General features: G+C 59.9%; 1 protein-coding gene across 3 annotated transcripts; it reads left to right on the top strand.

Moving 5' to 3' along the window:
* The first annotated feature begins 8952 nt into the window (after positions 1 to 8952).
* Positions 8953 to 26149, top strand: ACOT11 (acyl-CoA thioesterase 11). 3 transcript variants are annotated; one of them, XM_074906132.1, is made up of 17 exons: positions 8953 to 9030; positions 13439 to 13514; positions 15007 to 15205; positions 16099 to 16168; positions 19445 to 19505; positions 19749 to 19850; positions 20324 to 20459; positions 20735 to 20891; positions 21248 to 21367; positions 21456 to 21600; positions 22538 to 22593; positions 22721 to 22787; positions 22861 to 22944; positions 23056 to 23189; positions 23548 to 23679; positions 23756 to 23882; positions 23986 to 26149. In XM_074906132.1, exons 1-17 carry the CDS (start codon positions 9008 to 9010, stop codon positions 24139 to 24141), a joined length of 1845 nt encoding a protein of 614 aa, XP_074762233.1. In that variant the 5' UTR covers positions 8953 to 9007; the 3' UTR covers positions 24142 to 26149. The 3 variants fall into 3 exon arrangements, with proteins under 3 accessions (XP_074762233.1, XP_074762232.1, XP_074762234.1); XM_074906131.1 differs by lacking the exon at positions 8953 to 9030 and adding an exon at positions 18166 to 18216 and having other exon boundaries at positions 13336 to 13514; XM_074906133.1 differs by lacking the exons at positions 8953 to 9030; positions 13439 to 13514 and adding exons at positions 14749 to 14869; positions 18166 to 18216.
* Positions 26150 to 26534: the final 385 nt, after the last annotated feature.

Genomic DNA, 26534 nt, shown 5'->3' with positions numbered 1-26534 from the left:
TGTTTTGATCAGCGGAGGCGTGGGCTGCTAACCGCAGGGCCTCATTAGCCTAATGAATGAATTTCAAAGCTGGGCTTTCGGATGAGTTTTGGGGATACAGCAAACTCTTTGTGAGTGCCAGGCTAGGACATGGTCTTGGTGTCTCCAAAAAGCCTCATCTTCTGGTTTCTGAGTGAAATAATAATGAAACCAGGAGATTCTCATAAAGGAAATCAGCAAAGACAACTACTTTTATATGTGCGCTTAAGTATTTAGGTCAGTATTTTTAGAATAAATAGCCGTGGGTTGGTTCCTATCTTTTCACTTTCATTTTTCACACTTCAGCTTCATTTTCCCGAATCTGGTTATACTGAAGCAGCAATTGGGTTTCTCAAAGCGCTCACACCTACCAGCACGCTGACCTCACTGGCTCCCTTTTCTCCACCGGCTCCTCCAGTCTTTGCTTCTCCCCTGAGCTATGAGCACAATTAGGGGCTGAAGCTGGCCCCCTCTGCCTTAAAAGATTTCCCTGAGAACGGGCAAGAGAAGAGAGGGATGGGCTGCGGGGTGGTCGGCTCTGCAAGGGGGTGGGGAGCTTTGCTGGTCTGAACTGGGAAGGGGGTGCACGCGGTGCGTGGCCGTGGGCCGTGATGGATGCGTGTGGCTCCGTGCACGGCTCCAGTCCTGCACCCAACGCCACCCAGTCCCTTCCCGCACCAGGGAGAGCCCCGGCCGCGAGCTGGGCGTTGCACCCTGCAGCCTGCTATTAAAAGCAAACCATCTAGAAGAGTCCTTCGGAGTGAAAGCAGCTTTTAAAGGAAACATTGGCAGTCTCGTTTGGCTGCAACAGCGCCTGCTTTGCTAACGGCCTCCAAAATTAGAAGAGGCTCAGAAACTTAGGATGGATGTTACTGCAGCAGAGTGGGGAGGGGGGATGAGGGGGAGGCTTGAGCCCGCTCAGCCTCAGCTGTGCTTCCCCAGAAATTGGGATGCTGCTCCATAGCCCACCCGTACCACCTCTTTTATTTGGGAGGGAAGATAACGTCTCCGTGGGAATGGAGCATGGGGAGCAATGCCCGGCCGGCGTGGAAATCCCGGGCACGCACGTGCGACTGGAAAAACCAGCGATCTCCACTGTGCTAAACACGCTCCGCGGGAGCGACGGAGATGTGCCAAAGCTTCTTCATGACTTAGCTCCTAATAAACACGCTGCGGATGGGAAACAAGCCTTTGGCTTTCCCCAGCGTGGGCGAGCAGGGAGCTCACCCCGGCGATGCTCCGTCCCTATGAGCTGGGGGGGCTGGGGGGTGCGGGGCAGACCCCTCACGGTCCCTGGGGCTAGGGCCGGGATCCTGCCCACCCCGCATTGCTCCTGGGGGAGTTTATCCCGAAATAAAGCCCTCCTCCTCCTCGGCTCAACGGCTGCTTCACCTCCAAGAGTTATTCACAGATAAACTCCATAAATTTGGGGGACAGCCATTTTATCACTCCTGGCAGCTCTGTGCGTTGCCTGCCACAAGGTGAAGCCAAGGGAGCTGGGAAGGGATGGAAAACCAGCTCCTGGGAGAGCAGGAGCATCCGAGCACCTGGCCAGGACTGGCGCCGCTCTGGGGCAGCCGGGACCAGGGCCGGCCGTAACCTGCCCCGGCTCTCGCTGCCCGCCTGGGGTTTCTGAGGCTTTGTTAGATGCAGGGAGGCACGAGAGCAGAAAACCTCCTCCTCTCTGCCTTGCCTCCATGGATGATTTATTTCGACACGAGACTCCAGCCTGTTTTGCTGCATCACTCCAGGCGTTTTACTGCCTCTGGCCTGGGCTGGCGACATCCCTGCAGCCAGCCCCGGCTGCCCAGAGGCAGAAAGGAGCCCTCAGCCCCTGCCCCTGGGCCTTGTGAGAATACCAAAATGCTCCGAAGCTTGGGTGGTCAGTTGGCCTTTCCTGACCTCCTAGAGCAGCTACCCTTCTCCCAGCCCCTTCCCCAAACTGCTGGTCCACCACTGCCCGCTGGCTCCCACCCAGGGCCGTTTAGGGAGCCCGTCCGTCCCTGGGGAGGATGCCCGTGCTTGGCAACGCACTAGGAATATTTTGCTGGAACATCACCTGTGAAAATAAACACATTTAAAAAAAATCCATCCTTCATTTTGCCCTGCTTTTGCAAAGGTACACAGGTCTATTTTAAGAACTAATGTTAAGCTATAACATCCCTGCGTGCTCCTGAAGCCGGCGTGCAGGCAGTGTGTTGCTGCGGACGGGCACCGCTGCCGTCCCGGCCGGGCACGGACCCACACCAGCTGCGTCCCCCCCCGGCACGCTGCAGCCCCAGCAGGACCACCCTGCCACCAGGCGCTGCTACCGCTGCTGCCAGTTTGCATTTTGAATTTTAATTTTGACCAAACTATAGATTCTTTTTTTATTATTATTATTTCCAGGTTGCTGCCGGCCTGGCATTCCCTTTTCTCATGGCAAAACCAAACTCTGGGGCGCGATGACCGCTGGTGGTGCTGGAGATGCTGATGGGGAGGATGGGAGAGGGGGGTCCCAGCAGACCCCCCCAAAAAAACAACTCCTCCATTTCACAGCCTTCCTGGGGCGCAAAGCAGCCGTTGAGAAGGGCCGGATTTGCCGTCTAAAATTCCCCTATTCTCTAATAAGGCTTTTTTTCCCCCCAGACTGGCTAGCAAGAAGAAACCCCTCCTTGCCTGGGCGAGATTTCCACACCTCGGCGGCGGTGGCTCTGCATGGCTCGCATTCAAATGAAGTCGGCGCGGGCAGGCAGGCGGCGGCGGCGGGCGCTGCCACCCAGCTCCTCTCCCACCCTGGCCCCCTCGCCCGCCGGCCCACGGGGATTTTTTCAGCAGGAGTCACTCGCCCGCCTCGGGGTTGGGGTTTCTGGGTCCCCGCGGTGTTGGGGTTTCCTGTTTACCCGCGCAGCTGCGCCGGCGGTTGGAGGGAGGTCGACGCGCGTTGGCCGCGACGCCGAAACATCACCGGGGCCGTACGCGGCTGCTCGGCGGAGTTCGGGGCCTTCCCCGACGCCAGCCCCTTGGCTGCGGGCTGGCAAAAAAAAACCCAAAAACGAACCACCAGCCAGCGAAAGGGTTTTGGCGAAAGGAAGGCGGTGGCAGCGGTCTGCTGGTAACGCTCTATGCGCATAATTAATTAAATTGCATAATTAACAACACTGCATTATTTATAAAGGGCTGGGGGATGTCCCCAGCAATAAGCGAGGGGCGAGTGCCCCCCGGGCCCGCCCGCGCAGCGCGGGGAGGCGCAGGAGGATGCGGGGCGAAGCGCGGCGCCGCTCCCCGAGCCCCCGGGCACGGTCACGCACCCCCTCGGGGCACCCCCCCTCCCGCGCTGGGCTGCCGCCGGGGCAGCGCGGCCCCCAGCCCCATCCCGGGCCCCCCCGCCGCCAGCCCGGGTCCCGCCCCCCCCCGCCGAGCATCGCGGCGCCGCGCGGGGCGGGGCGGGGCGCGGAAGGGGCCTCTTGAAACCGCCGCGCGCTGATTGGCGGAGCGCTCGCTCCGCCCCGCCCCCTCCTCCTCCTCTCCTACACCCCCCCCCCCCTCCTCCTCCGGAGGGGCCCGGAGGTGCCGGAGGGCTCCGTGTCCCCCCCGGCCTCGGCCCCGGCCCCGGTCCCGCCGGCGGGCGGGCCGCAGCCGCCGGAAGGCCGCGCACTGTGCGCCCGGGCGGGGCGGGGCGGGGCGGGCACCGCGGGGAGGGGGGGCAGCGGGGGGGGGAGCGGGGGCGGCAGCGCGGCCGCTCGGAGCAACGGCGCCCCCTGGCGGCGCGGACGGCGCCGGAACTGCACGGAGCCCCCGGGTGTCCTGTACCTGTGTGTTCCCCCCCGGGTGTCCTGTACCTGTGTGTGTGGCCCCCCCGGGTGTCCTGTACCTGTGTGTGTGCCCCCCCCGGGTGTCCTGTACCTGTGTGTGCCCCCCCCCGGGTGTCCTGTACCTGTGTGTGCCCCCCCCCGGGTGTCCTGTACCTGTGTGTGTGCCCCCCCCGGGTGTCCTGTACCTGTGTGTTGTGCCCCCCCCGGGTGTCCTGTACCTGTGTGTTGTGCCCCCCCCGGGTGTCCTGTACCTGTGTGTTGTGCCCCCTCCGGGTGTCCTGTACCTGTGTGTGTGCCCCCCCCGGGTGTCCTGTACCTGTGTGTGTGCCCCCCCCCGGGTGTCCTGTACCTGTGTGTGTGCCCCCTCCGGGTGTCCTGTACCTGTGTGTGTGCCCCCCCCGGGTGTCCTGTACCTGTGTGTGTGCCCCCCCCGGGTGTCCTGTACCTGTGTGTGTGCCCCCCCCGGGTGTCCTGTACCTGTGTGTGTGCCCCCCCCCGGGTGTCCTGTACCTGTGTGTGCCCCCCCGGGTGTCCTGTACCTGTGTGTGTGCCCCCCCCCGGGTGTCCTGTACCTGTGTGTGTGCCCCCCCCGGGTGTCCTGTACCTGTGTGTGTGCCCCCCCCCGGGTGTCCTGTACCTGTGTGTGTGCCCCCCCCCGGGTGTCCTGTACCTGTGTGTGTGCCCCCCCCGGGTGTCCTGTACCTGTGTGTGTGCCCCCCCCGGGTGTCCTGTACCTGTGTGTGCCCCCCCCCGGGTGTCCTGTACCTGTGTGTGTGCCCCCCCCGGGTGTCCTGTACCTGTGTGTGTGCCCCCCCCCGGGTGTCCTGTACCTGTGTGTGTGCCCCCCCCCGGGTGTCCTGTACCTGTGTGTGTGCCCCCCCCCGGGTGTCCTGTACCTGTGTGTGCCCCCCCCCGGGTGTCCTGTACCTGTGTGTGTGCCCCCCCCCGGGTGTCCTGTACCTGTGTGTGTGCCCCCCCCCGGGTGTCCTGTACCTGTGTGTGTGCCCCCCCCCGGGTGTCCTGTACCTGTGTGTGTGCCCCCCCCCGGGTGTCCTGTACCTGTGTGTGTGCCCCCTCCCGGGTGTCCTGTACCTGTGTGTGTGCCCCCCCCGGGTGTCCTGTACCTGTGTGTGTGCCCCCCCCCGGGTGTCCTGTACCTGTGTGTGTGCCCCCCCCCGGGTGTCCTGTACCTGTGTGTGTGCCCCCCCCCGGGTGTCCTGTACCTGTGTGTGTGCCCCCCCCCGGGTGTCCTGTACCTGTGTGTGTGCCCCCCCCCGGGTGTCCTGTACCTGTGTGTGCCCCCCCGGGTGTCCTGTACCTGTGTGTGTGCCCCCCCCCGGGTGTCCTGTACCTGTGTGTGTGCCCCCTCCCGGGTGTCCTGTACCTGTGTGTGCCCCCCCGGGTGTCTACAGTATCTGTGTCCCCACAGGGTGTCCTGTGCCCGTGGGCCCCCCCCCGGGTGTCCCGGCCCTGTGTCCCCCCCACGGGTGTCCTGTGCCCATGTCCCCACAGGTGACCTGTGCCTGTGCCCCCCCCGGGGTGTCCCTGTCCCCACGGACCCCCCCGCGCAGTCCCTGCCCCCACGGCCCACAGCTGCAGGCCTCGTCCTTGGCACCTCCCAAACCTTGTCCAGAGGATCCTTTCCCCACGCGCCCCACAAGTGTGGGGGAGCCCCTGGTGCCCCCCATCCCCGTCCCGATTGCTGACCCGCGTTCACACAAACCACCATTGCTCCAGGTTTTGAACGTTTAAATTAAAACCAAAATAACTCCCCCCCCCCCCCCCCCCCCCCCCCCCCCCCGGCAAGCCTGGCTCAGCCTAACGGCACACGGCCGCCCTCCTCCTCTCCATCGCAGGGCGGGTGAGCCGGCCTTAGGAAATTCAGTAAATACCAATGGAAGAGTTGAAAAATAGGTTACCTTGTAATTGAATTTTTTTGCCTACAGCTAAAGAAAAATTAGCCTTCCTGCTATCTTGTGCAGCCTGTGTGTTTGAGAACTTACCGGGATGTGTAATAGCTGAAAGGGTGATGTGACAGCTCCTTGGCCCAGCCTTTCCAACCGCCTTCCTTCCGAGCTTGGGGCTTTTTTTCCCCCCCCCCCCCCCCCTCCTTTCCCCTGCCTTTAAACTCCAAGCAAAGCCAGGGAAATCTAGAGCTCTGGCAGCTTGGAGGAGCCAAGAACAGGACTCCTGGCGGAGCGATGTGGCCCCGATTCTGTGCCAGGAGCCGGGGCAGAGCCCCTCTCTGAGGGACACCCTGGCTCGGGGGGGCCATCGCGTCACCCTGTCCCATCGTCCCGTCCCATCGCCCCATCCCATTGCCTTGTCCCATATCACCCCGTCCCATTGCCCCATCCCATATCACCCCGTCCCATCGCCCCGTCCCACGGCCCAGTCCCGCGGGCGGGTGCTGCTGCAGCTGCCCTGGGGTAGCAGAGGCCGTCGGGGCAGGAGGGTGGTTCAGGGCATCCAGGTTTTGGGGGGGCATTTCTTGGGGAGAAGAGACCCGCAGCCCAACCTTGGGTACCGCACCATCACCCTGCGGAGGGGGAGATGTGCTTGGCGCCCCTCGGATCCAGGGACGCTGCGAGCACTGGCCTCCCACCCTGCTGCCCGCTCGGGTGTCGCCAGCACGACCCCTCCACGCTCACCAGCATCCCCTCAATACCTGAGAACAATCTACATTTCAGCAAAGATCTGACCAACGCCACCTGCTACCCAGCCCCTGAGCAATTTATTCTTCCAACTACTCCAAGAAGCAATGAAACCAATCGGTCACTTTTTTTTTTTTTTTTTCCCTCAGCGGTAATTAATGGTTTAATTAACACTCACGACATCCAATTCCCATTGCTTTGCACGAGCAGCCTCCGCTGCCGGGGCCTCGCTGGAAACTCTCCGGGAACTGGGGGTGGAAAGGGTTAGCTGGGGAGCTGGTGGGAGCTGCCGGCTGGAGGCCACCCATCTGGCCGCGATTTCTTCCGAAGCTGGAAACTTCTCCTCCTCCCGAGCAGCAGCGGCGTTTCCAACGCGTTTTGCTTTTGCATGGGCTTGTTTACGGTGCGGCGGCTTTTACGGCCGAGGGAAGAAACCGGGCGCCATGAGCACTCGCTACGCACGGCCCTCGGTACTTACTCTTACCGATTTTCCAGTATTTTAACACCAGTCCCCGAGAAATTTTTAGTTGTCCCAAGGAGAATAGCTGCTTGTAACCGGTTGCTAATTACAAGTATGAATGTCAATTAATTCATTTAGCTAATTATCCACTCTCCGAGCATCACGCACCAAAGAACTGTAAAAGACAGGCATATGGTGATGGATCAGGAGGAGGAAGCTGGCGCCGGCGAGCGCTCGCTGGGCGGCCGGGGCCGGGGTGTGCCGGCGCGTCGGGGCGAAGGGATGCAGGCAGAGTGGGAGCTGGGGGAATACGGCCGGCCGCCGCAAGCTGTAATTACAGCATTATGCTAATCGGGCCTGGAAAACATCAACCCTCTCCTTGCAACTTTTGTTTGGAGGCTTGAGTGTGGGTCAAGCATCTAAAGTGTTTAACTGTGCTGTTCCCTCCGACTCAAAGGAGGGGGAAGAATCATTTTCCCTGTATGGAGCTAACTTCTTGATCCTAATCGGGTTGCAGAAACAAACAGTCCTAAGGAGAGAGGGAGAGATCCCTGATGAGCCTCCGTGCTAAAGGTGGGGAGATCTACTGGAGGATGCTTGTTGCCGTCTGGCCACCCCGTGAGCCTCACAAGGCACCTGGGCTGTGGGGAGAAAACTGATTTGGTGAAAAATAATCTTATTTGCTGCCCCCCAAAAGGAAAATGTTTTAAGGGAAACATTTTTTTCTGAAAGGATCAGAATTAATCGCAGCTGGGTGTGTAAAGTTACCCATAAGACATGGAAGAGATTGGGGTGCGGAGCAGAATGGACGCCCCCTCCCCGCTCTCAGAAAGCCGATGAAAAATCACAGATTTTAGATGAGCAGCAAGTGCCTCAAAGGCTGCTAACCCTCAGTGGGCAAACATCTCCCCAGGCCGGGCCACCAGCTCCATCGCTGCCCAGCCCAGGCTCCACAGAGGTACTGAGGTGTCCCGCCTCACCCGCACCCAGGTCCAGGGTTTGGATGAGCATTTCCCGTGTCCAGCCTAAAATTTGTGTCACTGAGGTACTGATACTGATGAGATATTGATGCTTGGTGCCTGCCACAAGTGTTTGCTCTGTTGCAGTGCTTCATTATTCTTACTTATCAAAAAAAAGTGAGGCCTTATTTCCTGTTGAATTTGTTTAATTATTTCACCACTGGATTTCTAATGGCAACACGTGTACTGTACCTGCGAAGATCTTTGATCAAACTCTTGTATGTTGATTACCAAGATTCACTTTAAAAGTGTGACAATCGAATACAAATAGAAAAACATCTCCCCCAAACCCAATAGGCTGTATCATTAATGTGGTGACACAGCCATTTGCATTTTATTTCCTTGTTCTTAAAAAAAAAAAAAAAAAAAAGGGCTTTATTATAAGCCCTGTTAGAGATACTTCAAAGGCAGCAGGGTCAGGCGGCAGCTGCACAAATTGGAGTGGCTCTGGAGAAGTTTGTGGAAGCTTTCCTGGTCAGTAAGCCTGGTGTGCGTGCCTGCAGGTCTGCAGAAAACCCAAATATTTTCAGGCAGGTTTAACTAGCGGGGGGAAGAACCCAGTACCGACATGGTGCTGTCGGTACTGAGTGGGCTGGGGGAGCAGTCGGGGACACCCGTGCCCCTTGCTGGGGTGATGGGGGGAGAAGAGGGGGTGATGTGTAGGGCTGGGGAGGGAACTCAGGACTCCATCTCAGGGGCTGCTCACTGGGGAGAGGTGGAAGGAAACCGGCAGCACCCTGCTCCGCAGAGCTGCTGGCAGCGTGCCGGTGCCTCCCGCTGCGCTCCCCGGCTCTGCCCGGCACATTCTCTCCCGCAACGGAGCATCCAGAGCAAACCTCCCGAGCGCCGGCCATTTTCCAGGCAAGAGCACATTTGCCAAGCGCTACCTTAAGAAAAGTTATGCGTGACTATATTTAAGGAAGCGGGAGGGGGTGTGTGCTGGCCTCGTCCCAGGGCCCTGCGCCAGCCCTGGCCTCGTCGCCCGCGCCCGGTGCCGGCCGCACGCGCAGGTGTCCGGACGCTTCTCCTCCGAGCCAGCCGTCGCCCCGCCGCCGCCTGCAAATGCTCAGCTTCTTCTGGCTGAGGTGAGGGCCTGGGGGGGCTGGGGATGATGGGGACAAGGAGGGGGAGCCCTGGGGCTGGGTGAGCAGGAGTCAGCGTCCAACGCTGTTACGGAGACTTCCACGCCCGGCAGTGGAGCGATGGCTTGTCCTGGCTTGTGTCAGTGCTGGGGCTCTGCTGGGGGGGAGGATGTGGAGTGAAAGCCCCTCGTGCCCTCCCCGCTCGCTCGGGTGATGCCCTCTTGCCCTTGGGGTTTGCAGCGGGCAGTGCCACAGCTCCATTGTGGTCGGCACCGGTGGCTCACCGAGGGGGACGTGGCACCCTCCAGCTGCAATGGGGAGAGCGGGTGGGAGCCAACATCAACCCTCTCCCAGGTCTTTCTGGGTGTACCAGGAGGGATGCTGGGGGGGATTTGGCTTGAATCAGCCTGTTTTCACTTAAAATTGGGGACAGATATTCAGCAAGTGTGGGCACAGGGCAGCTGGGAATGCTGGCGTTGTGGGGAGGGCGGAGGGATGCGCCGGCCGGGGCTGGCTGGGACAGCGCGGGTGGCCGGATGGGGTGGGTGGCACAATGCCATGGTCATCTCCACCTTGGTGGTCTCAACTGAGGTGATCTCGACTGTGGTGATCGCCACAGTTGAGATCACTGGGGTGGAGGCCACTGCACCATCATGGTGTCCACTGTGGTGGTCTCCACACCGGTGGTCTCAACTGTGGTGGCCACCACAGTCAAGACCACCATGGTTGAGATCACCAGGGTGGAGACCACTGCACCATCGTGGTCTCAACTGTGGTGGTCTCAACTGTGGTGGTCTTGACCATGGTGATCTCCACTATGGTGGTCTACAACTTGGTGGTCTCGACTGTGGAGGTCTTGATGCTACGGCAGCCTCCTCCCCGGGAAAGCTGTGGGTGGGAGGCCAGAGGTGCCTGGGCTGGGCGATGCAGTTGGGTGTCCTCACGCTCCTGAATTTTGGCCTTGGTGGTGTTTGCAGCCGTAACAGGGTGGCGCGTGCCTTTGCTCTCCCCGCGGACTGGAGGCAGCAGTGCCAGGGGACCTTTGTCCCCTGGGATGCTCCCTGGGAGGACTTTGCCCCCGTGCCGGCAAACTGGCACCAGCCTTCCTGGGAGCCTCCCAGGAGCCACAGAGAGAGGCTGGGCAGGGGCATGGATGGGGCTGGGGGCTGCGGGCACGGCCAGGGCTGGGATGCTTCATCCAGCGCTGAGCCGAGCAGTGGAGAGGGACTCGAGGGGGCTGGAGGGGTCCCCGCTACGCTCACCCTGAGCGAAGGTTTCCCATGGGTGCTGGATGTAAAACCATCAGCCCCCTGCTGCTTTTGGCCTTCGGTTAGCACTTTCCTGGCCCCATGCCTTGCTTTGCTCCATGAAACCCTAGAGAAAGCATGACGTGTGGTCACAAAAATACTACTCACAGGGTGTCCTGGTGTTTCTTCTGGGCCAGCCGCCCTCCTGGGGTCCTGCCGGGACCTGCCGCCGGGAGCTGCTGCATTCCTCACCCTGCCGTGACCTGTGACCTGGCAGTTCAGTCCCTCTCCTCCCGGTGGGGCCACCACCCTGAAGTCCCTGCAAAGGAGCCGGCACCCTGCACCCGAGCAAGCGCTGCAGGTCTCATCCTGGGGACCCCGCTCCATCCCGGCGGGCACAGGGTGATGGAGCTGAGAGGTGCTGGGCATCTCCAGCACCGCTCGCTGGTGGGGGTCCCGCGGGAGGGGACATCACCTTGCACAAAACCTGCCCTGGGAGCACCGGGGCTTTGCTGCTGCTGGCAGTGGGACAGGCGGGCCGGCTCTCGGGGGAAGGAGAGCCCTCACTGCCCTGTCGAGATGGCAGAATTTCCCAAAGTAGGTCAGGTTAATTTTTTAACGCGTGCAGATTTGCTTGTTACCATGGATATTGCTCAATTATACACCAATAATCCCCCATGAGAACTTCATTGTCACCGCTTTCCTCTCCCCCATCTCCCTCCCTTTTTTCTTTAAATATTCCCAGTGAGTATGTGTGGGGGGGCTGGGACAGAGGTAGGGAACCAGAGCCAGGAGAGGGAAAATGAGGATTAGGCATTTGGGAGGCGGTGGCAGAGCTCTGAAGGGCAAGCAGGGGTGGCTTGAGGCAAGGAGCTGCCCCGCTCTGCCCAGAGTCCCCCCAGCCCAGCACCCAGGACCCCCGTCCTGCCTTCACCCTTGTCCCTCCTCCCCATGCACTGCTTGGGGGTGGCTAAAGCAAACACCCCACTTCCTGCGGGATCAGGGATTTGGGGGGACAACCGCTCTCCTGCATTCCTGCCCAGAATAGTCCCGGGGGCTGCAGGACCCAAGGGGGTTTTGTGCCAGGTTCCCCCAGGCTGGTGGTCCCCTGGTGATTTCCCAAGAAGCCATCACCCGATTTGGCAGCAGAGACCGTTCCCTGGATCTTGTGGGTGCTTCAGTGCTGCGGGACACCCCCCTGCCAGGGTGGAGGAGAGCAGTGGGGTGCTGTGCGGTCCCTATTCTCCAGTATTTGTGGAGCTGTTGGGGTGTCTCCCCCTCTGTGCCGCCCCCTCCAGTTTGCTCTGTGGGCTCCTTATGCCTTCAGCAGCGCAGGAAGCGAGCGTGGCAGGAGGCAAGAAAAATATTCTGCCGGAAGGGTTTTTTTCGAATGCAAACTTTTTTTTTTTTTTTTTTTTGTGTGTGTGTGGGTAGAAGTGGGTCACTCAAGGGGTGACAGAGTAAGAGCATCATCGCCTGGGTACTGCATCCTGTTGCCATGGTGACCCGAGGGCTGCATCAGTCAACAGCTTTAAAAATGTGACAGTTGAGTGAGGCTGGAGATTTTAATGAGGACAGACACTTGCTCGCTTAGTTTCAATAACCCAATGCTCTATAAATACCCACGAGCTGAATGGTTCCGGGTCTCTGGAGCATGTTTACAACACATGGCTGGGGCGCTCCCCTTCCCTGGGCAGAGTCCTGGGCTCCAGGGTGGGAGCGTGGGCTGGGGCCGCCTCAGGAATAATCGGGGGGGATGGATGTGAGGCAGATGGCTCTCTTTATTTCCCCCCTCCTGCTAACTCAACCCAGGGGACAATGTGACATGATGGCAGAGCCAGCAGCAGGTTTGGGTTTCCACGGTATGGCCTGAGCCACGTGTCCTCTGGCGTTGGCTGCTGCGGCCGTGGGGTGAGACGGGGCCACCCCGAGCCATCGCCGCTGCCTTGTGCCTTCAATAAAGCAAACCTGGGGAGCAAACCCAGCTCGATAAACAGGAGAGTAACTCTTGCACCAGGCTCTTGCCAGGGTGGATGAACCATAAGCAAGCTCCCAAGTCCCCATAGCAAGCCCGGAGAAGTTGTGGGGCTGGGGGAAGCAAATCCCAGTGCTGCTGAAGCGGGGGTGGGTGGGAGGCTTTGGAAGGCTGTGGTGCCACTTGCATCCATCGGTGCTCTGGGCACCCTCATTTCATACTGACCACAACGGGTGCGTGCCGTGTGATGTCCCAATGCCAGGCTGATGAGGCAAATCTGCCGCTTCCACTTTTTTGACCCCATGCCAAAATCGGTCAGTCCCACACCTTGGGGAAGGAGCTGCCGCCTCTGGCAGCCTGGTTGGACCCACACAGGAGCGGGAATTTTGCTGAGACAGCTGAGGGCACATCAAGGTCCCGTCGGTGTTGTGTTTAAAAGCAAACTGTAAATATAAAGCCTCTTCCAACTGTTTTTGCTGCAGCTCCCACGCTGCCTTTCCTTGCAATGCCAGCACCGTGTCCAGCCGGGACACGGTCACAGTGTGTGTGGTCAGGGGGCCCGTGGGCACCCAAGGGCGCACGATGCCCTTGGGGGATGCCAGGGCTTCTCAGGCAGAGGGGCCAGTGCAGGGCACAGCGGCGTTGCCAGCAACAGGCGCTTTCTATTTGCTGCCCCCGGTACCACCCGTGTGCAGCGTGAGTCCTGTCTGCTGCCAAAAATACCCTCCTGGCTGTCTTGTGACCACGGCGCTGTCGTCGTACCGGCCGGGGGAGCTTCAAGACACAGCCCTCTGTCACATGTAGCAACATGGAAAGTATTGACACAGCGTCACTGACTGAGGGATGGGCCACAGCACCGCACCCTGGGCTCAGTCCAGCATAGCTGGGACTCTTCCCATCACAGCCGGTGAGTGCTGACCCCCGAGGAACGGCAAGGGCGAGCCCCGGGTCTGCCCTTCTCCGTTTGGGATCCAGCAGCCCCCCCGATAGGTGCTGGTGAGGGGCTGGTGGCGTGGGGAGGGACGTCAGCGTGGGGCACGGGGACAGGGTGTGACAAGCCACCACGCAGGCGGCTCCGTGGCACCCGCCACACACGCTGCCTTGTCCCCGCTGGGGAACAGCCACAGGCATCCTCCACCCCCAGCTCTGCTGGTGCTGGTGTAACCGGAGCCACTCTTCTCCTTTCCAGGTGTCTTTTAAAAATGGTCAAGGAGAATATTGTAGTCCCTGAAGAGATCTTGAGCTTCTGTTGCAATGGCCTCCAGGTACCCCCCGTGCCGTGCAACTAACCCCGGGGCTCCCCGTCGTGCTGGCGTGACTACTAACCAAGGCCACCCCGTGCCGGGAGCCGCTCCCAGCCCCGCACCAGCTCCCCAAGTGTTCCCCATCAGCATCCCCGGTGTCTTGCTGGCCCGTGGGGTGCCAGCTTTTTCTCTAAAATTTAGAAACAACAAGCACTGGGAAAAGGACCAGCGGGAGCTCTGGCCCGGCTGGCTGCTCGCTCTGCAGCAGGCGGCTTTGGAGCATTTTGCATTACTGGCTTGTACCCCAGAGCCTGCTGGCTTCCCGAAATAGCTCTGTGGTACTCGTGTAGGCACCTCGGCACGCTGGGAAACAGTCCGGGAGGTTCACACAGGGGTTTGGAGCCCGCTGGAGGGGGTCTGGCAGCTGGGGCTGTGGGATGGGGGGGCCTTTGCCGTAGGCTTGACTTGCCACGTTCGCCGCCGTCACTGCTAAGCCGAGGTTTGTGCCGTTCCTGGGATGTCATGTACCAGTAGCTATGGAAACAGAGGTTAGACCCGCTAGAGAAAAAATGCTATTCTGAGAGGCGGTAAGCTCAGGGTAGTCGGAAAAGCTTCATTTTCAGCATAAACCCATCTTTAAAAGAAACTGGGCAAAGCAAAGGGCAAAGAAGCTGCTGCAACGGGGCTCTTGCAACAAGTGCTGTAAAGGGGAGCCGCAGCGGGAGCAGAAAGCGGAAGGAAGGGCTATAACGAAGCCCAGACGGCTCCTCGTGTCTCCTCAATTACTCACCGGGCTAACTGAGTTCACCCCTTGTGTAACACGGCTTGCTTGACATCTAATCAGCTATTTTTCTTGCCGTCACTGTCGCAATGCCAGCCGCTGTCTCCCAAGCCGCCTCCCGCCGGGGCGACAGGCAGGAGCAGCTCAGTGCCCAGCAAGCTGCAAAGCCGAGGAGGAACGTGTTTGACTGCGCAAACAACCCCAATCCGAGGATGCTTCCCCCCTCCCCTGCTTGTACCAGACAGGAAAAACTGCTTTCGGTGTTTCCTTTGGCAAAGGGGACGTTGGTGGAAGGTGTGGAGCACCGCCGTGTGCCCAGCCCTGGGCGCAAGCCCTGAGAGCACAAATCCACCCTTTGCCGTGGCACCCTAAAAATGAAGTTGTTGGGGGGAGCAAACTTCCTTCTCAGAGAATTGATTGACTTTGGGAGGGGCTTTTCAAGGTTTTTGGGAGGAAGTGGCTGGTTTGGGGCTTCTCTGTTGCTCCAGTTGCCATAAACAGCCTGGAAACCTGTTAGTGATCAGCCACGGAGCTCTTTTTAGAGGGATTTTTTTGCCTTTTGGCTGCAGGCACCATGTCTTTGGCGACAGACTGGGTGGGTTTTGGTGATGCCCGGGGCTGTGCAGGGCTGGGGGTCCAGCTACCTCTGTGTGGGGAGGGGGCTGCATGGGTCACTGTCTTTGCAGCGGATTTTCCTCCCATTTGGGTAAATGGAGCTCTTGTTCTCCGCAGGGCTCAACCTCTCTGCTGCGTTCCCAGGAGCCAGGGGAGCAGGAGGAGGCTCCGGGGGCCATGGCGAGCCCCTCGCCCGCCCGCAACCCCACTGAGGTGCAGATGAGCCAGCTGGTTCTGCCCTGCCACACCAACCACCGCGGTGAGCTCAGCACCGGGCAGCTGCTCAAGTGGATCGACACGGCCGCCTGCCTCTCCGGTGAGCCACCCTCTCCCACCGGAGCCATCGTCCCACTGGGTGGGAGGGAAAGGACCTGGCGGAGTCCCTGGCAGGCAGCTCGTCGGCAGCATGCCCGGCGGTCCAGCGCCGTCCCTCAGAGCTGATGCCAGCTGGGGACCCTCGTCATGCCATTTTGCTGAGTAATTAGAGAGCAAACAGGAGCAGGACGAGAGGGGGAGGAGATGTGTGCTGCAGCATGCTGGCTTGCTCGGGGACAGATCAAAATCAACGCCTGCCTTCCCAAACGTTGTCCTTTCCCTTGCTTGGTGTGCAGGGCATGATGCGACCGGGCTGGTGATGTCCCCAACATCCCAGCAGCAGCTGGAGAGCTCTGCCAGACGGGGCTGAGCTCCTCCGCTCAGGGAGAAGCAATGGAGCTCGCCAGATCAGCCACCCTACCAAGCCCACAGAGGTTATGGCAAGAAAACGGGTGCAATTTTGCAGTTTGATGAGGTTGCCAGGGCAATTATGCAGTTTGAGGTTCCCAGAGTCCCAAGGGAAAGCCAGAAGAGCAAGATGGCTTTAAAATATTTGCTGCGCATGGAGAGATGATATCGACTGCCTGCACATCCCCACAGAGGCTGAAAGCATCCAGGGAAGGCAAACAGCAGGGCAGCGTGCCTCCTAGCTACAACACACCCTCCAAACCCTTAAAACATCTTCAAACCCACACTGCTACGGGGGGAGAAACCACAAACCCTGCTCTTGTGCCCTGCAAACGCGGCGGGCAGCTGTGAGCAGGGAAAGGGACACCAGCCAGGGTTTCACTGGTGTCACTGGCCCCGAGGCTGTGGGGCAGAGGAGCGCGTGTGCCCCTGGCATGCTCGGCGTGTTGCCACAGGTTGCTGATGCAGTTTGTTTTTCCTTTCCAGCCGAGAGACATGCCGGCTGCCCGTGCGTCACGGCTTCCATGGACGATATCTATTTTGAGCATACCATTAGGTAAATACGCCGCTCTCCAGCCGGGCATGCGCGGGGGAGGCAGATGTTTGGGTTTTTTTTCCCTGTCTGCTGGGTGCAACGTGGACAGGGGAGCCTGGAGCTGGGACAGGGAGCAGCGTGTTTGGGAGGGGAGGAGATGCGGTGGCAGTGTCAGGCTCACAGGGCAGCCAGGGATTGAGGCTCCAGCTCCGCCGTGGGGCAGCGGGCCAGCTGTCTGCTCTGATTTATCTGCTGTCTGGTCGCCTGGGGAGCTCCTGCTGGGTTGGCTTCCCGGTATTTCCCCCAATCCCAGCTCCTCCCTGGCTTTGTTCAAGAAACACTCTGACTTAGTGCTCTGGAAAACTTAAATCTTGCAAATCATGCCTCTGTAGCAGCCGCGTGGGTGGCTGGAGTGCGGAGGAGCTCACCCACCCCCCGGGTGCCGGAGGGGAGTGGGACCTCCTTGGGCATCGCTTTGTGAGATGCAGCAGGCTGAGCTTTCCCGGCCAAAATCCCCTCCCAAGTGTGTCCCGGCATCCCCCCCGGGCACTGCCCCAGCAGAGGTGCCCACCCCGATGCACACAGCCCCTGAACCACCACTTTGCAGGGGACAACATAAGCACTCCTACCAGGTGTAGGTCTTACAAGCCCAAGGTGGTCTCCTCCCTTACCCTCCCCCCCCCCGGCAAGCCCACCCACCTTTACTCTCGGAATCCCCATACCCCTCCGTGCAGGGGGATGCGCATCTGCTCACCCCCCGGGTGCCACCTCAGGGGGCTCGGCGGGTGTTTTGGCGCAGGGTTTTGGTGCACCTACAAAGGTGCCCACGGGGCCCAATGGCAGAGGTGCCAGCATGCTGGCAGGGGGGGTTTTGGCACCCCCATCCCCTGGGTGAAGGCTGGCCCGGCTGAGCGAGCCATGCAGTGTAGGATCCATGCTGCCTAGCAGCTCACAGGATCACAGAATCACCAAGGTTGGAAAAGACCTTGAAGATCACCTCGTCCAACCATTAACCTCACATTGCCCGCTGGGGCAGGGACCAGTGCGAGCACCCAGGGCTGGTGTTGGGATCCCAGGCTTGTCAGCTGCTTTGTTTGGTGTTGGGAAGTCCCACTCGCTCTTGGGTTTCACTGTCCTCCTCAGGAAATGTTAAACTCCCACTTTCTTCATCTCACATCAAATGTCGTGGTGCTGGTGGGTCAGCAAACCACTGGCAGAGGCTGGGCTGCCCGCCGGGGGCACCATCGGGGTCGATGCACCCTGCGGGCTCAGTGGGTGCCGTGACTGGTGCTTCACAGCTCCGGGGGACCTTTGCCCGGGAAGGTTTTACCCGTGGGTTTTGGGAGTGGGAGGACAGACCCGATCCCCGCTCCAGAGTGTTAAATCAAGCTCTGCGAGGCATTCGCCCCCCCTCGGGGCTGAGCTGGGCACTGCTCCAAGAGGTCAGGGAATTTGTGCTGCTCCTGGCTCAGATCCTGCTTGTTGCGGTCCAGCTTAATGCTCCGAGCGAGGGGCCTGGCAGGGATTTCCCACAGAGCTGTTTGAAGGCAGAGGAGCTTTGGTGTTTGCTCTCCTCCTTGCCTGGCTCTTTGTGCTTTCTGCCACCCTCCCACTGCGAGGGAGAGACCCCCTTGGGCAGGGAAGGGCTGTGGGTGCTTGGGGGGAGACAGAGGAGACCCCAAAACATCCCTGATGTAAAAACTCACCAGCTGGGCATTGGATGCTCCCCATCCCTCAGCCCTGCCATGTGGAAGTGCAGCCTCCTGGGAGGATTTCACGTGGGTTCATGTGGCTTTTATGGCACCAGCTTGTGCCAGTTGATAAGGAGAGAGAGGATAAAGCATTTTTGGGGCTGTAATATAGACAGCCAGGGCTGCCAGTGCCCCAGCCCAGACCCCGGCCTTTGCATGCCTCTCGCTGCCAACGCAGCCGGAGCATCCGTGCTCCAGCCTTACCATGCCCCCGCATCCTTCATCTCTAACTCTCTCCCCGCATCTTGCTTTTTCTTTTTGCCCCAGCCAGCCGTATATAAACCCTCCTGGGCAGCGGGACGGGAAGAGCGGTGTCTGGTACGGATGTTTGCAGCCCTAGAGCAGCCGGCCTAACGCAGCGCTGCCGTGAGTTGGGAGCATTAACCCCACTGACGCAGCACGGCCTGGGAGGTGCACGGAGGCTGCTCACGTAACCCCGCTAACATTTCGGCACGCTGCGGTGGGCATACGGTTGCCTCTGGCCCAGGGTCCGTGCTGAGGGACAGCCAGAGGCACCGTCCCAGACTGGTGCCACCCCTGCTCCAGCCAGAGCCAACGTGCAAAGCGTGTTGAGTAGCTGAGACGATTACAGTCATTTGAAGACAGAAGTCATGCGTGGGGGCAAGGGGGAAGTTGTGGTGCTGAAGCACACGCTGACTCTTCTTCAGTTCTGGTTTTGAGCCCTCTGTGGCACAAATCTGTGGTGGTGGTTATAGGGTTGGTTTTTCCACTGAGTTTTCTAGCATTGGTCTCTTTTAGGGAATGAGGAATATTCTTGATTTAATTTGGTAAAAACCCTGTTTGCTGTTGATGTTGCCAATAAGCTGCCTGTGCTCATTTGGTTGGTACCAGTCTGGACTAGGTCAGGCTGCAAAGCTGAAGCTGTTTGTGTGTTTACTCTGAAGCCTACTGAAGGCACAGAGGAGAGCTCCTGGACTCTGCAAGCAGCAGCTTGCTGCCAGCAGATTTTTCACGTGAGAGACAGTGCAAAATGTCCCTCGGCCAGATCCTGCCTCCTGCCATCTCCCAGTACCCCACGATGTCTGTTGCGGGGAGGCCCTGGAGAGGAGGAGGGACAGGAGCAGCTGAGGTGCCTGCAGCTTCGGAGCTGCTGCTGCTGCCAGCCGAGGGCCTGTGGGGAGGCCCCATGGGTGCCCCCGTTGTGCAGGACAGCCGATGCGAGACCGGAGGAGCCGTTTGCTCTGGCAGAAGCGTGCATGCGTGCATGGCGGGGGGTGCCAAGCACACCTCGGGCACCTCTGCACCCCTCAGGTGTCCCAGCAGCTCCCCAGACCTGGGGACCCATTTGCACGCAGCTGCTCGGGGGTGACATCTCGCTGCTGGGCTGGACACCCGTGGGCTCCCACTGCTGGCGGTGGCTGTCCCCATGTCCTGCCAGCCATCCCAGCATGTCCCCACTGTCCCAGGCAGCCGCTACTGCAGCAGCTTGGTGTGGAGACTCTCGGTGCCAGCGTGTGCGCTGCATAACCCTGGGCCCCCACCCCCTGATAACCCCCATGTGCTTTCTCCTCTTTCTGCTTTTCAGCGTCGGGCAAGTTGTCAACATCAAAGCCAAAGTGAACCGAGCCTTTAACTCCAGCATGGAGGTTGGTGTGGACCCTCTGGCTTCACCCCCCACCCGTCCTTATCTCCCTTGCCAGGCGCCCGTTCCCACCAGCCACATGTGCCCCTTCACTGCGGCCAAACACGAAATCCCCAAACCCTCCCGCGGTTCCCAGCTTTGATCCCACATGTAGATCCCCTCCCACTGGGTCTGGCTGGGGGTGCTTGGTGGGATGTGGGTCCCCGGGGAGCAGAGCCGGCTCTCAGGGTGCTGTGCCCTCTCCCAGGTGGGCATCCAGGTGAGCTACGAAGACCTGTGCAGCGGGAAGCACTGCAGCATCTGCAAGGCTTATGCCACCTTCGTGGCGCAGGGCCCCTCCGGCAGCAAGGTGAGCAGTGGCGGGTGGCCGTGGGGTCTCGGTCGGCCTTTGCGCAGAGACAGCGAGGAAATGGCCTCTCTGGGGAGAGCCGGGCTGGGCTGGGCCTGGCTTTCCACCACGGCATGTGCCTCTGCTGTGTGGCTATCTGCACATGACTGGGTTGGTGATCCCTTGTCCCGTGTGGGGGGGTGCACGGTGGGGTGCTGGGGCTCTCGCCCCCCTCTGAGCGTGGAGGGCACCTGCCTGCTGCTGCTGTCCCCTCCTCTGTGCTGTATGACACCCCCCAGGGGATCCCTACCCGGCTACAGGAGCCGTTTGCCCTCTGGCCCCTCCGCGAGCAGCCATAATATCACCCAGGAGGAGCGTGTCTGCCTCCGACACACATCCAGTGGGACATCCAGTGGGGCAGGAGCACGTGCCGGTGCCCGACAGAGCCCTGCCTTCTGCAGCGGGACTGCACCCTGCCCGTGTCCCCTTTGCAGGTGAAGCTGAAGCCGCTGGCCCCGCAGACGGAGGAGGAGAAGATAGAGCACAGCATCGCCGCCGAGCGCCGCCGCATGCGGCTGGTCCACAAGGACACCCTCAAGGACCTCCTCACCCGCAGCCCCCACGAAACCGGTACTGTGTCCTACAGCCCCCAAATAGCCCCCACACCCACCGCTGACAACCTTCTTCCTTGGTGGGATGCTGGGAGGGGAGTTAAGAGAGGTTTGGGGATGCCCTGGACACAGAGTGGGGGGATCAGCCCCACCATCCCCAAGCGAGGAGATGTGGGAGGGTTGATGCGGTGGGGGGGCAGATGTGGGGAGAGGAGCTGAGGGCTGGTGGGACGCCAGCAGTGGGGGTCCCACCAGACGGCCGGCACACTGAACCCCATCCTCCCCCCACGGCAGAGCTGGAGACGCGGGACGGCAGCGCGGCTGTGCCGGCGGAGAAGACGCGGGTGGAGAGCGTGGAGCTGGTGCTGCCCCCCCACGCCAACCATCAGGGCAACACCTTCGGAGGGCAGATCATGGCCTGGATGGAGAACGTGGCCACCATCGCAGCCAGGTGACCTGACAGGGATTGGGGGGGGATGACAGCGTGTCTGGAGGGGACACACAGCCAGAGCAGCGTCCGGCTGGGTCAGGCCGCAGCCAGGTTATGAGGACCCTCCGAAGGGATGGTCCCCAGCACGTCACCCCTCTGTGTGGGGAGTCCCACAGGGACATGGTGCTGGAGGACCCCAGGGAAGGGTTCACACTCACCACAGTCCGCTTGTTGTCCCTTCTCATGGCTGGTTTTTGTGGTTGAAATATAGGGGTGACATTTTTTGGGGTCTTCTCAGCTCTGGCTGTGTTGGGAGGGTGTGTGGGGCTGCTGGGGCATGGGGCCATGGCTGGGGGGGTAACACCTGCCCCCCTCAGCCGGCTGTGCCATGCCCACCCCACGCTGCGGGCCATCGAGATGTTCCACTTTCGGGGACCATCGCAAGTCGGGGACCGCCTGGTGCTCAAAGCCATCGTTAACAACGCCTTCAAAAACAGGTGGGTGCTGGTGGCGGGGGGTCCCCATCCCACCCTCCCGGCGGCACTCCACACCCTCACCAACCTTTATCCCCCGCCCCCCCCGCAGCATGGAGGTGGGGGTCTGCGCCGAGGCGTACGGCCAGGAGATGTCGGTGAGCCGAAGGCACATCAACAGCGCCTTCATGACCTTCGTGGTGCTGGACCAGGAGGGGCAGCCCCGCACCCTGCCGATGGTGGCACCCGAGCCGGGGGTAAGGACGGGCAGGGCTGGCTTCTCCCCACCGCGGTGGCATGGGACTCCCAGGAATCCCGCTTAGCCCTGAAAGGCTCTCAGATTCGTGGCAAAACAAATGAAGTTTTATGATGATGGAAATGGAGTTGCTCACTAGCAAGTGAATTAAATTGATTGCTCAGTATAACTAATAATAAAATAAACCACTTGTCCGTGCAGAGATGGAGACATATTAGCCATGCAAGGCTTAACAGAATATTGCCTGCAAGTTCGAGCTCATCTTTTCTAGAATTTAGAGGAAAGAATGCAAACTCCTTAGGTTGTTTTTACCTTTCAAAGCACTCTGATCCATAATTTGCTCGGATCCAAATATTTAAGAAAATCTGACACATGAGCACAGCAGCAAAGCAAACACCCGCTTGTCTTGGGGTACATCGTAGCGTGAGCGAGCGACAGCATTGCCTTCCCCTCGGCTGAACCATTCCTGACTATCTGATTTTTTTGATGCCTTAAAACTAGGACTCTTCTCCCACCCTGCAGGAGAGCATCTCATAGCTGGAGTCAGGCTCCCTGAAACCGCTTCTCCGCCTGCTTTAAAGCACTGTGCTATTGCTTTCTTTGAAATAAGTTGCTTTTTTGGGATTTTTATTTCCCGGGAGAGGACATTTGCATGTGCTAGGGGATGCAATTTGTGTTCCAGTGGCTGTTTGCAGCTCTGCAGCCGCAGTGAGGGTTTTTTTCCTAATGTGCCAGTGCCTGTTGCTTGATCACAGCACATGGCAGCGATGCTGAAATAGTTCACGGTTAATCACTAACCACCACACCCAGCCAGGGCCGCAGCCAGTGAGCGCAGGGGCTTTTCACTGCTGAAAGTTCTGCTCACTCCCCAAAAGTTATGTTTGGGTTTCTTTTCCCTCCTTTTCCTATTAACTTAATGTGCTTTTCCTGTTTACCAGGATGGAGAGAGGAGGTACAGAGAAGCTAGCGCTAGGAAAAAAATTCGGCTGGACCGGTGAGCAGAAAAAACAAGTGGGATGTGGGGATGGAGGAGGGAGGAGATGGGGGCTTGGCACTGGGGTACAGGGGCAGTCTGTGAGTGGTTTGTGTCCACCCATAAGGAAATTGTTCCTTCCCTACAGAAAATACGTTGTCTCCTGCAAACAGACCGAGGTGCCGCTCTCCGTGCCCTGGGACCAAAGCAACAAGGTAAGGTGCTGCCCCATGGGAGCCGCTGCCTCCTGCCCCCCTTCCTGCCCCTGACGTGCTGCCCCTGCCCCAGGTTTATCTGAGCTACAACAACGTCTCTGCGCTGAAGACGCTCGTAGCCAAAGCGAACTGGACCCTCGCCAGGGAAAAGGAAAAGGTACTAAACCCTGCCCCAGCCCCCTGAGCTGCTTCTTGCCCCCGAAGCATGGGCAACCTGGGGGCTTGGCGGTGGTGAACGCGTCCCAGCCCGCGCCCTGTGCTCCCCAAGGTGCGGATGTACACGCTGGAGGAGGACAAGTTCCTCTCCTTCCGCATCGAGATGTCGGTGCGCATCGCCGCCAGCCGAGCCTTCTCCCTGCTCTCCGACCTGCGGCGCCGGCACGAGTGGGACAGGCACTACGCGTGAGTGCTGCGGGGCTTCCCGGGGCACCCGGCCCTTTCCAAAACCCACATCCTTCAACGTAAGGCTCCGTGCTTTGGGCTTTTCCTGGGAGCAAGTGTTTCCCCTTGGAGCCACGATCGCTCCTAGAGACCTTTCATCACACATCCCTGTCCCCGGGAGCACCGGCTCTGTCTGTGCTGATGGCTGCACTTTGCTGCAGAAAACATCTATTTTGGGTCCCTCAAAATACTTTGGGTACAGCGGCGGGCTGCAAATTCCACCCCCCCCCCTCCCTGCCCCCAGCATGGTCCCTTGCCCATCCTCCCTGCGGCCAGTCTCTGTCTCTCCTGGTATGACGGGTCCCCTCTCGCCTCGCAGGAGCGCGGAGCTCGTCCAGCAGGTAGATGACGACGACATGATCTACCACGTGGTGAGCCAGACACTCAGCCACGAGAACAAGCCGCAGGACTTTGTCATCCTGGCGTCGCGACGAAAACCCTGCAGCAAGGGGTAACCCACCCCGTCCCCGACCCCCTGCTCCCTGCCGGCCGGGCTGCGCCGGCTCACCGGGCTCTCTTCTCCCCAGGGACCCCTACGTGGTGGCCTTTCGGTCGGTGACGCTGCCCACCCACCCCGCCAGCGCCAGCTTTACGCGGGGGGAAACGCTCTGCTCCGGTTTCTGCATTTGGCCGGAGTCGGAGGAGACGAGCAAGGTGGGATGCTGCGGCTGTGCTGCGGGGCTGTGCCGCCCTCACCCCATCGAGGAGGCTCCCGCATCCCCATGCGCCCCTACTAACCATCTCCTGTGCCTTGCAGGTGGCTTACTACAACCAGGCTACTCCAGGGTACCTCAACTACGTCACCACCAACGTGGCGGGACTGTCCTCCAACTTCTGCGCCACCTTCGAAGCCTGTGAGAAGTTCCTGCTGAAGAACAAGGAGGACCTGATCGTGCGGCTGCAGGACCTCTAGAGCTGCGGCACCCCTGCAGACAGACGGACAGACAGATGAGGGGGCACCTTGGTGGTGGTGGAAGGCGACATGGGGTGGTGGCACCCAGACCCTGCCTCCCCGGGGGGGCTTTGGCCTGAGCGAGGTCCCAAGGGCTGGGGTGGAGGGGCATCCCTGTACCACCTCGCCCCCTGCACTGATGTGTCATGTCTTTTCTTCTTCCTTTTATTTAGAAATTTTATAAGCTGATGTACAGGACTTGGTTTTCTAGTTCACTTAACACTACTTGAATCTTTATATGATCCAAAGTCTTCCTAACACAGGGTTGTTTTTTTTTTTTCTTTTTTTTACTATTCTTTATGGGGGAAACTGGTTCCCTTTGAGGCAGCAAAGGGAGAGAGGGGTCAGTGATGTGGGGAGGGTTCCGTATCCCTCACTGGTGCAGGGATGGCTGGTGGAGCATCCCACCCCCCCACGGCTGCCCGGTGCTGCTCCTCTTCCCGGGCAGGGCGGGCGAACAGCCCCTGCTCCCACCGGGCTGAAATCCTACCCCATGGGGCTGTGGAAGGAGTGGCAATAAAAGTGCATTAAAATGAAAAAAGTGCTCCGGGGCTCACTGTGCAGCTGCCTGGCTGGTGAGAGTGCAGTGGGGATACAGTGGAGATGTGCAGCGAGGAGGGGGGACGGGGCGGCTCAGGGTCACCTGCCCCAAGGGCTCAGGCAGACGCGGGGGTCCTCTGAGGCAGGACTGTGGGCTGCAGGAAGGGGGGTGTCAGGCAGTGCTCCATGCGAGTGGCTTCTGGGGACTGCCCGGAGGCATTGCCACCATGGCAGGGGCAGCACGGGCTGGTGCAGACCTGGGGGTGCACCAACACCTTGAGATGTAAACCCCAAACTGCCGCAGGGGCACTGAAACAGAAAAAAAAAAAAAAAAAAAAAAAAGACAAAGACAAACCTCATTTTCCTAAGTAAGGCTGCCGAGGACATGGGGAGTAGGTGCAGGCAGATGCTGAAACTTAAAGCCTTTGACACCCATCCCTAAGTGATCTGAGTGCCTCTGGGGGGGGCTCCCCCCCTCCAGCTGCTTTGATGGCAGCAGGGAGCTGTTTCACAGATGTCCGCAGCAGCGGTCCACGGGGTTAGGACCATGGAGGATGGGGTTGGGTTAGGACCATCGCAAAGACCTTGCTGCCAAACTGCTTCTCCCTGAGATGCTCCGGAAAAGCCACCGAAATGCCTCACGGGTGCCCAGGGCAGTGCTGCTGTCGCTCACACCCCGGGGGATGTCTCCCTCAGCCACAGGCCAGCTGAGAGCCACCTCCCGGGCTTTCCTGGGTTAGAGCCCAGAGGTTTTCTGATGGCACTGAGGTTTCTAGAAGGCTTCCTGCCTGCTGGGAAGGCAACAAGCCCCGTGAGCCCTTGGGCAGGCAGCAGGTTTAATGTGCCTTGGCTAGCAGAGCCCCCGAGCACTTAACCCCGAGCAAAGGTTATTGCAGAGCTTAACCATGAGCTGGTGATGCCGTGCTCGGGGTAAAATGAGGCCCTGGGCTACCAGAAAGCAGCACAGGGTCTTTTCCAGGCACCCCAGGGTGTCTCCTCCTGCTTTGTAACATCTGGTCCCTAGAAAGGTGCTTTGCTACCCAAACTCCCCACCTGGTTTCTAAAGAGGAGCTGCCTCTCCCACGGGTGCTGGCCAGTGGCTCCCACCCCCGGAGCCTGCTGTGGCCGTAAGCTCCTAATCTCTGCCCTATCTCCGATCATAAACATCTCCGTGCAAGGCCTGGCACGGCGCTGCCCCGACCTCCCCTTGCTGCACTATCACTAGAAGATAAAGGCGTCTCAAGCTGAACATGGTACAGAACATTCAATTTTTATAGAGCCTTCTTATCTCCTCAAACTCAGAGCAATCCTCCCTTTTTATCACCAGGATGCGAGCCATCCTTTCTACTTATCGTTAGAAATTGCTGCTGCTTGATTAAGTGCAGGGAATGATGTATTTGCCTGAACATTAAACTTTAACTGACCTCCCCATCTCTTTAAGTATTGTGATTTTTCCTGCTGCGAGGCCACGGTCAGCCCCTTGCCCCGGCCTGGCTGGGTCCCCGGGGGTGCAGGGTGAGGGAGCAGGAGCAACGTGGGCACAGGGGGAAACGGATGGCAGCACAAGAGTGCTGCAGCGGTGTGTGTTTACGTGCAGGTGGGAAAAAAATTGCAGTCCTGCAGCATCTTCTGCTGGGGGGAACGATGGGGGAGTGGTGGGCAGCTTGGAGCAGCCCTGGAGCACCCATCTCCAACCGCCTCATCCCACAGGCAGCTCCTGGGGGAGCAGGGACCTGCTGGTGGGGGGCACTGGAGCCTGGTGGGAGCAGCCTGCCCTTACCAGCCTTTCCCAGAGCCCTCCCCACCAGTGCACT

Source organism: Athene noctua, chromosome 5 (assembly GCF_965140245.1).
Source record: "Athene noctua chromosome 5, bAthNoc1.hap1.1, whole genome shotgun sequence".
NCBI lineage: Eukaryota > Metazoa > Chordata > Aves > Strigiformes > Strigidae > Athene > Athene noctua.
Note: the sequence above shows the minus strand (reverse complement) of the source record. Positions and strands in the feature narration are given on the sequence as shown.